General features: G+C 37.6%; 1 protein-coding gene across 1 annotated transcript in view; it reads left to right on the forward strand.

The window, feature by feature from the left end:
• Window positions 1–10,679, forward strand: part of ADAM9 (ADAM metallopeptidase domain 9) — a 118,273-nt gene that overhangs the window by 62,735 nt on the left and 44,859 nt on the right. Inside the window, 1 exon segment of the mRNA XM_037741412.1 lies at window positions 7,205–7,310. Within this exon segment, the coding sequence (XP_037597340.1) occupies window positions 7,205–7,310 (106 nt within the window).

Consider the following 10,679-nt stretch of genomic DNA (forward strand, 5'->3'; position numbering starts at 1 on the left):
ATATTAATCTTATCCATGAGGGCAGAGCCATCATGGCCTAATCACCTTTTAAAGGTCCCACCTCTTAATACTGTCACAATGACAATTAAATTCCAACATAAATTTTAGAGAGGACAAACATTTAAACCATAGCAGGCTGCTCTAACAAGATATACTGTAAACTGTGTGGCTTAAATGGTAGGCACTTACTTCTCAGAGTTCTAGAGGCTGGGGAGTCTAAGATCAAAGTGCCAGTCAATTTGATTCTTCATGAGAGGTCTCTCTCTTCTTCTTAGAAGGCCACCAATCCTATCATAAGGGTCCCATCCTCATGATCCCACCTAACTCTGATTACCTCCCACAGGGCCCATCTCTAAATACCATCACATTGGGGTTAGAGCTTCAACAGATGAATTGTGGGGTATATAAACATTGAAGGGGTATGCAAACATTCAGTACATAATAATTGCCCTGGTAAAAGGCCATAGGTCCCTTGGAAATGTCTGGAATAATGATTAATAATATAAATTTTTGGCAGTGTATGGGGGGGTTATTCCTTAGGGAGACCTACCCCGCCTTTATTTGAGAGTTTCTGTTTCTGTAAACTGGCTCAAGTCAAGGAATTGATTAAGAGGCTGTGACTTTTGTTTTTATGATTGAAGTTGGACTTTTGTTTACTTGGCCTAGAATTTTCTTACTTGTACAGATCAAGTAAGACTATAGCAAGCTTCCTATCTTCCTTCTACTCTAGACAGAAACAGTGTGATCAACTAGCCAATGCCATAAGTTTTTGAATGGGTCAGGTTATTCTGATTGCTGCTTTGACTTTGCTGTTCATTATGGTAACCATGCCCACCTTGCCTTTTGTGGTTGAATGTTGGCACTTTCTTATCACCTAGGATCTGATACTTTCATTGCATTTACGTTTCCCAACTCAGTGGCCATAGCTCCTACTCCAAGGTCTGGCCTTCAGATAACAGCAATCACAGAGCTTTTCAAGGATGCTGGGGCTCCCCTTACAAACTTATCTCTTACAGTCTTGGTGAAAAGTGTGTTTTCTGGATTCTTCCAGGGTGAGTAAGTAGGTCTTAAGTGACACATCGACTCTAACATTTTAGTCTCCCTCAGACTTTGAATCCTTTTCTCTGGATTAAACTGAGATAGGCCCTGCATTTCACTGAGATAGGCCCTGCATTTCCAGCTTGCTCACTGTGAGCTGCCTTTTGGTTCACGTTTCAGTCAACCAACCGAACAAATTGTTAGACACCTTTCTAACTCCCTGAAAGGCAGCATTCAATGCAGACTCTCTGCTTTGTGAGTCTACATCAATAAATTCATCCCAATTCATCTTTATGTTCCTTCTCATTTTCTCACACCCTAATATCCATTCCCACACATGTTCCCTGGATTTCTGTCCGTGTAAATTAGAAAACTCAGGTAGTCTTGGAGTGTGGTGAACTGTGGTAAACTTCCTAATGGGTCGTACTTAGTACCTCACCTTAGGGGCATTTTCTATGACTGGAGTCTGGTTATAGGTTTAGAAGCAATGAGGGATGTTAGAGGTGGATCCTGAGGGAAATTAGCATTGTCTTGCATGGCAGCTGCCTCCGGGGAGGCTATTACAGTTTCCTCAGGCAATACTCGGTTAGTCCTCTCAGATGATAGAGAGGCTGTTTCTACTGGCAAAGACAACTCATCAGAATGTAGAGGCTCAGCCAGGTGCTGTGGCTCATGCCTGTAATCCTAGCACTTTGGGAAGGTGAGGGAGGCAGATCACTTGAGGTCAGCAGTTAGAGACCAGCCTGGCCAACATGGCAAAACCCCATCTCCATTAAAAACACAAAAGTTAGCTGAGTGAGGTGGTGCACATCTGTAGTCATGGCTACTTGAGAGGCTGAGGCAGGAGAATCACTTGAACCTGGGAGGTGGAGGTTGCAGTGAGCTGAGATTTGTGCTACTGCATTCCAGCCTGGGCAATAGAGCAAGACTTTTTAAAAAAAAAAAAAAAAAAAAAAAAGAATTTAGAGGCTCAGTGTACCCAGCTCCATCGAGGTCACCCCACATGTCCTCGTTGCAACTTTCAAGATCCAGTTCCTTTTCCTGAATTTAACAGTAGATACCCTACAAGGCTAGGAGTTCAATTTGGTTTCAGCCAGTCACAGGATAAGATTCTAGGTTTGATTTTCAGCAGTCTCAGCTTTGCAACTACAGGCGATATGGCTGTCCTTTAGGGCACACACAGAAACTTTCAGGTCACTTATATGGTGCTTGAACTAGGAATCCCTAAGCTTATTATCTTCTTTCCCTAATTTGTCCAGTAAAATAAGGATCAACCAGGCAATCTCATACTGTTAGTATGAGAAAAATGTTTGAAGGTATCATATGCATAGTTACCCAGATCCTTGCTTCTTGTAAGTATCTGATTAGGAGTCTCTAGTGGTGATATATTTTTATACTGCAATTACCATATCATGCCATGAATTATCAGTACTGTGTTTACTTTTGGAAATAGAGTCATAAGTGTCTTTAAAAACCTAATCAGATTAGATAACCCATTCTAGAAACCTTGGAACTGATTAAGAAAACTCATTCTCAAAGTTCTGTTCCTCTGGAACCGTTGTTGGTCCAAAATCTGAATTAGTTAGACTGCAATATCAATTGGAGATATACATATTATATATATGTTTATTTATTTATTAGAAGAAATTGGCTCATGTGATTACGGTTAGCAACTGAAAATCCCAGATTTATAGGATGAGTTGGCAAGCTGAAGACACAGGAGAGATGATGGTTTAGTTCCAGTCCAAGTTTGAAGGCGTGAAAACCAGGATCACCAGTAGTGTTAAGTTGAATTCCAAAGGCCAGCAGGATAAGACCCAGCAAGAGCCAATATCCCAGTTTGAAGACCATCAGGAAGAATTCTCTCTTATTCAAGGGAGTGTCAACCTTTTTGTTCTGGTTGGACCTTCAGCTGAGTGGGCGAGGGCTTCCATAGTAAGGAGGGAAGTCTGCTTTATACAGTCTACCAAGTTAAATATTAATCTGATCCCAAAGCATCCTCACAGAAACACCCAGAATAATGTTTGACCGAACATCTTGGTGCTCTATTGCCCAGTCAAGTTGACAGAAATTAACCATCACACTCTGTATTTCTATCTCAGTATTTATCCTGAGATTTTTCACCATAATCTGAGGGTGAATTGTTGGCTGTCTCCCTTTTGAGTCTCCTGTTTGCATTTCCCATATTACCCTCCTTCTTGGTTTATTTTCTCCTTTACATGGAGCTTTCCTTTGAGTAGTTTCCTACTGAAACTAATAGGGTGAATTCGAGGTAAACATTTTGAGATCCTGCAAGTGTGACAATGCTTTTATTTGGACTAATTACATGATTGGTAGTTTGATGGGGATTGAAATCATTTTCCGTCACAGTTTTGAAGCCATTGCTTGTTGTCTTCCAGTTTACAGAGTTGTTGTTGAAAACTCTGAAGCCATTCTGATTTTTGTACCTAGCTTTCCCCTTATCCCCTCTGAAAAAGCTTGGAGAATCACCTCTTCAAGGTGATATGCCTTGATATGGGTATGTATTTGTTTACTGTGCTGTGTAATTGGTGGGTACATTCAATCTGGGAACTCATTTTTTTTAGTTCTGGAAATTTCTTTCCTTTCATTTTTTTGGTGTGATTTCTTTTCCTGGATCATATATTATTTGTATATTGGATTTCCTAGATTTCCTTGGATATTGGATTTCCTGGATTTTCTTATCTTTCCTGTCCTTTTATCTGTGTTTTTCTTTTTGACCTACTTTCTGAGCACCTTCTTTAACTTTATCTTTTAATTCTTTTATTTTGTTTTTCATTTCTGCCACTATGATTTCAGTTTTCAGGAACACTTTTATGTTCTCTGAGTTTTTTTCCCCATATCTTTTCAAGAAATAATCTTCTTCTCCTTCTTCTTCTTTTTTTTTTTTTTTTTTTTTTTTTTTTTTTTTGAGACAGTCTTGCTTCTGTTGCCCAGCTGGAGTGCAGTGGCGCCATCTTGGCGCACTGCAATCTCCGCCTCCCGGGTTCAAGCGATTCCTCTTCCTCCTGAGTAGCTGGGATTACAGGCGTATGCCACCATGCCCAGCTAATTTTTTTGTATTTTAGTAGAGACATGTTTTCACCATGTTGGCCAGGATGGTCTTGATCTCTGGACCTCGTGATCCACCTGCCTTGGACCTCGTGATCCACCTGCCTTGGCTTCCCAAAGTGCTGGGATTACAGGCCTGAGCCACCGTGCCTGGCCTGAAATAATCTGTTTTTATTCCATGCATGAAACATTGTCTCTCATGTCTGTCAGTATATTAATCACAATTTTTAAAAAGTTTTCTTTCTTCTGTGTAACCTCTGTTCCACATTACCTTTTTTCTTTGTTTGAATTTCTGTCTTTCACATCAGCCATGTTCCTCAGCTCTCCGATAGTCCTTGGTCTAAGAGAGAGGAGTAAGTAGCAGATGGGGTGATACGGCTGAACTTTTAAATTAGGGAAATGCCAAAACCCACATCTTTAGGCTTTTTCCGTCTTGGGCTGGTTAGATTCCCTTCTGAAGACCTTATCTATCTGCAACCTGAAGGGGCAAGGCAGCATTCTGGGAAGTAAACAGGAAGTGAGGGAGAATAAGGCTGGGACCTCAGTGTAGGTAGGTAAATGCTCAGTTCATCCCGTTGTTTTTAGGACATCTTCTGTGCCTATTAATGTGCCTGATAATCTCTGAGTCCCAGAACTTTATATTTTACTGTCTCCAGAAAATAAACCTCCAGTCTTTTATCAGGGTAGAGAAGAGACAGTCACTTGGCTTCACAAAGGTGGGAGGTGACTTGTGGGTCAAACTGCTTCTAAAACAGATTTTCAAATTTTCTTCTTTATTCCTGCCACCTGCCCCTCCTTATTCTCTATATCCAGAGTTACGGCTTACTACCAGTTTCTTATCTTACGGTATAAGAAGGGTTGATCTCAGTTTTTTCTGTTGCTAGCTCAAGATTTAGTTTTCTGAGATACACTGAGTCATTTACTACTTAACCAATTTCTTTTCGGCTTCTACAGTTTTGCGCAGTCTCCTTTCCCAGTTTCATTTGTCTATAGGTTTACAAATTTAAAAAAAAATCTACTTTCTTTGCTTTTGTGTGATTTTAGGAGGGAGGAAAAATACATGCATGTATTTAAACATTTTACCTGAAGTCTGTTAATGGCTTCTGATTTTAAAGATAAGTCAGTTAGCTCTGATGTTATGGGTTTAGTTTTTTTTTTTTCTTAGAAGATTTAGTAATAGTAACATATGGGTCTAGTTTTTATTCCTTTGAACATTTGAACTTTTGGAGAATAAAGGCTTAAAATTCCTTCACTAGCTCATGTATTCTCGAATTCCTTGTATTTTTAGTCAACACCAAATAAATATTAAATAAATGAACTTGAGAGCTAACATAAGAGGAGGTATTGAGGCTTACTATCAAATTTGGGCCTGAAAAAAACCTTATGAGAAAGGCAGGGGTCAGAGAGCTAAATGGTTTGCCTGAGGTCACACAACAGAAAGCAGCAAAACCATGATCTCAGCCACCATAAGCATGGTGAGCTGATGAAGACCTATTGCTAGAATTTATTAAAGACGTTGTTAAAAGAATATAACTTACATTGGTTTGCTTCTTAAATGGGAATAGGACATATTAAAATATTGAATATGCAAATAAGCAAAAGGTAGAAAATAAATATTTTCTCTCCTCTCAATATTCTGGATAAGTAACCACTGTTGAAAATTTGATGAACATCTTTCACTTATTTTTTATGCATATGAATGTATAATATATGAAAATTGGATCATATTGACATACTGCTTTAAAACCTGCCCCCTTTCAGCCTGGCAGGTAAGCCTTGACTCACTTAAAAAAAAACAGCCAGGTGTGGTGGTGCATATCTGCACTCCAGCTACTTAGAAGGCTAATGCAGGAGGACCACTTGAGCCTGGGAGGTTAAGGGTGCAGTGAGCTATGACCTTGCCACTGCATTCTAGCCTGGGCGACAGATGAGACCTTGTTTCAAAAACACAAAAGAAAAGCTAAAATGTAACTACCTGTTTTCAATACTAACAATAAATTGTGAATACTTTTCCATGTTAAGCATTTTTATACAACATTGTGTTAATGATGTACTATAATTTATTTAAGCAGTAAACAGTGTTAGCAGTAAGTATCTATATAGTTTAGTTGTGGCTTCCATTTATTTTTCAGGATAAAGTTCCAGAAGCAGGATTGCTGTATTAAAGGCTTTTAAGACATTTCCACATAATCTCTAGAAATATTATACCACTTTATACCTTCACTAGCTATAAGTGACTGTTTATTTCTTCAAATGTTTCCAACATCAAGTATTTCCGTTTTTAAAACTTAGCCAATTTAGCAGCCAGAAAACATTTTTATTATTTAAAAATATGCATTTTGCAGCACAGGCAACATAGCAAGAGCCCATCTCTACAGAAAATAAAAAGAAAAATTAGCCAGGCATGGTGGCATGTACCTGTAGTTCTAGCTATTTGGGAGGCTGAGGTGGGAGGATTTCTTGAGTCCAAGGGTTCAGAGTTACAATAAGCTATGAATGTGCCACTGCAATTCAGCCTGGGTGACAGAGCGAGATCCTGCCTCTTAGGAAAAAAAAGAAACAAAGAAAGGAAAAAAGGAAAGCAAGAATGGATTGATACTTTGTCATCTGTCATGAGTGTTTGTCAATTTATCTAATTCATAGGGACATCTAAACCAAGCGTCTGTTTATGGTAAATGAAAAAAGCAGAAGTAATAGCTGGCAGTGTTTTCTCCAACCCTTCCTAGCTGATCTAACCAGTGGTGCAGTGGATTTATATGTGAGAGCAGTGAGAATGCATATGCTGCAAATGGTACCATACTGTGCATGGCTTTTAATTTATTTATAATTTATTATTTAATAGCTTTCCTTTTAGGGCCTGAGTATTTGAGCCTATGCCAACTTTAAAGTGTAACTTAAGCTTTATTTTTACATTTTGTTGTTACACATGAAACGTGCAACAAAAACATATTAAGTGTAAGGCACGAAAGGTTTTCTGAGGTGTTGAGGCCATTCATCCAGGTGTTCAAGACTGTTGTAGGGAATACTTTTATTTCTAAAGCTAAATTGCCATAACGTTTTTTTTCCTTTTTTCTTTTTTAAATGTTTAATGTTACAGAAGCCAAGGCTGCCCCCAAAGATTGTTTCATTGAAGTGAATTCTAAAGGTGACAGATTTGGCAATTGTGGTTTCTCTGGCAATGAATACAAGAAGTGTGCCACTGGGTAAGTGGAGATGAGGTCATAATGGAATATGAAAGATGATAAGATTTGTCATCTCTAGTATCTTTTTTTTTTTTTTTTTTGAGATGGAATTTTGCTCTGTCGCCAGGCTGGAGTGTAGTGGCACGATCTCGGCGCACTGCAACCTCTGCCTTCTGGGTTGAAGCGATTCCCCTGCCTCCGCCTCCTGAGTAGCTGGGGATATAGGCATGTGCCACCACATCTGGCTAATTTATTGTATTTTAGTAGAGATGGGGTTTCACTGTTTTGGCCAGGATGGTCTTGATCTCCTGACCTTGTGATCTGCCTGCCTCAGCCTCTCAAAGTGCCAGGATTACAGGCATGAGCCACCACACCTGGCCATCTCTAGTATCTTTTACAACTGCTCCCTGTGACCACTGATTTTTTTCCACCCTTAAATACTTAACTTTTCAAACATTTTACAATACAAAGCCTCAGAGAGACTCTGGTGTTAGGAAAAGAACTGGTAACATAATTTGTCCTTTTAGACAGCAGCTACAATCTAGTGGTTTTTAGACTCTTTGTTTATCCTTGTTTAATAATAAAACCCCAGCTGAATACAGTTTTCATTTTCCATTCAATAAAAGATTATGTTACTAAGTCTCTAGATAAAGGTACCTGCAGAATCACCTCTGAACTTCATTATTTTCTTCTAGCTTTGTATAATTTCAAAATAATGAATTAAAACATTTTATATTTCTGTAATTAACATTTGCTTTTTATAAAACAATAATAAAACATTACAAAGGAGGAAAAAGTCATCTATAATTTCAATCCACATATGTTCATTAATTTAAGGGTATTTTCTTCCTCACACTAACATTTTATATATTTGGAATTATTCTTAGGCTAAGCAACTACAGTGAAACAGTGCTTGCTAAGAAGAAATAGCAACAATGACCCCCATACCACTAAATCTGACAGTCGTTTTTAGGTCTTCATGCTATAATACTTGACCTGTCAGTAGCGTTCAGTTATGCTAGCCATTTTCTCCTTCTCGAAGAAAGTTTTTTTTTGGTGACTGTGTAGAATGTCCTTTTTCTCCCCTGACCCCATGTAATTTTGTTTATTTTCATGGCTTCATTGCCTCCTCTGTGAGAGGCTCCGTCCCTGCTGGGCTACATCTGGTCTGCAGCTACAGGGTTCTGCAGCTGCTGTTCCCTCTGCTCACCATGCTGTCTTCTCCCCTCTTAGCCTGCTCAGTTCTTCATCCTCCAGATCTCAGGTGCAGTGTGGTCTCCCTGTGGAAGACTTCTTCCACTTTCTCAACAGGGCCAGCTCTCCCTCTGACAGGTGTTCTTGATGTTGTTTGCTTCTTTTTCATAGAATTTGATATGTTAGGTTTTCGTTATTTTTTCAGTTCATAACATTTTCTGATTTACACTGTGAATTTTTTCCTTTGACTCGTGTTATTGAAAGCCTACTGCTTAATTCCTAAGTAGTTGGTTTATCTATTTGGTTTTGGTGTCTAGTTCAATTCCATTGAGACTTCAGTTCTTTGGAATCTATTGACATGTGCATTATTTACTGAGATGTGCATTATTCAGTTACACATGGAATATTCATCCATACAGACCAACATATGGATGAATATATATGATGAATGTTTCATGTGTAATTGAAAGAAAAAGTGTATTCTGCAGTTGTTAGAGATGTTATTCTATAAATGTCAAATTAATAAATAGTCTTATTCAAATCTTTCATATCTATGGTGGGTGTGTATTGTATCTGTTCCTTCAATTTTCGAGAGAGGTGTGTTGAAGTCTCCAGTTATGATTGTGGATTTGTCTGTTTCTTGTGTACATTTTTGCTGTGTATATTTTAAATTTGTTACTAGGTGCATGCACATTTACGATTGTTATGCCATCCTGATGACTTGACCCTTTTATTAATGGCAAATTCTTTTCATTTGTGGAATATTCTTTGGAAGTATTTGTTTCATTATTTATGTGGCTCTTTTGTTATCACTCTTTCTGACTAAACTGTACAATCCAGTGACACATTTATCTTTTGCATTTAGCATAATGCCTGGAGGAAACATAATAAATACCTATTAATCATTGAATGAATGAAGGTGCAGATGATATGGATGAAGAATGAATGGGTGTAGAATTAATATAACCAATTGAATGAACTGATTTAAAATCTAGGGTTAAGTGGATTAATGCAGACTTGGAGAGAATTTGCTAGACATATACCATATTCTTGTCTTTAGCCTTGTCTGGTATGATATTTTTATGAATATCTTGTTGAAAATATCAATTATACTTATTAGACTTAAAAATTACTGAATAGCTCATTTAAGAGGCATTTTATAATAGCAATACACAAATACTATAGTCATTAAGAATATACATTTGAAGTTAGACTCTTTGGATTTGAATCCTGGTTCAATCACTTAATATCTCTGAGGCTTTGAACAAGTTACTTCACTTTACGTACCTCATTTTTCTCTTTTGTAAAATGGGGATAATAATGGCACCTGTTTCCAAGTATTGTTTTGAACTGAATGAGTTAATGGGTGTTAGTACTAAGAAGAATATCTGGCTCATTGTCAAATTCATCATCATCGTCATCACTATTTTATTGTCATCCTCATTGTAGAATGCATCTAGAATCTAGAAAAGTCTTTCCTAGTCTTTGAAACCACCAGAAACATCTAGAAACATTTAAAGAAAGTATTTCATATGGTCCTACCATCCAGAGATATGCTCTTAAGTTTTTGTTGTATTTTTTTTCCCGTGTATACACATTTATAAACATAAGCCACATGTTTCCTTTCACTGAAACGGTCATCTTTTAGTACATAGACAATGTCATCTTTTCAAGTGTTATAAAAGAGAAATTCCAAATATACAGAGGAGTAGAAAGAATGGTATGATAAATACCAGTATATCCTAGACTAAGACATTATTAATGCTTTATCATTATTTGCTTCATCTACATTTTGTTGAACCGTTTTAAGTAAATTATAGACACGATACTTTACTCCTAGATTCTTCAATATCCATCTTCAACAAATAAGGTCATTCACATGATCACATCACACCTAGCAAAATGAATGATTTCCTAATATCTAGTATCTGATCAATATCAGTATTTCCCTAAGTGTCCTCAAATTGTCTTTTATAGCTGGTATTTTTCAACATCTCGACTCAATCAAGTATCACACATTGCATTTAGTTGTTATGTCACTTAAGTCACTTTTAATCTAGAATACCCTTCTAGACTGATATTTTTTCTTTTCAGTGACACTGACTTATGGAAATGGCTGGGCCAGGGGGCTCATGTTCTGGATTTGTTTCAGTTTCTTCTTGGTGCTGCTTAACTTGTTTCTATCATCTGAATTTT

The sequence above is a fragment of the Cebus imitator genome, unplaced genomic scaffold (genome assembly GCF_001604975.1).
Source record: "Cebus imitator isolate Cc_AM_T3 unplaced genomic scaffold, Cebus_imitator-1.0 Scaffold5, whole genome shotgun sequence".
Classification (NCBI taxonomy): Eukaryota; Metazoa; Chordata; class Mammalia; order Primates; family Cebidae; genus Cebus; species Cebus imitator.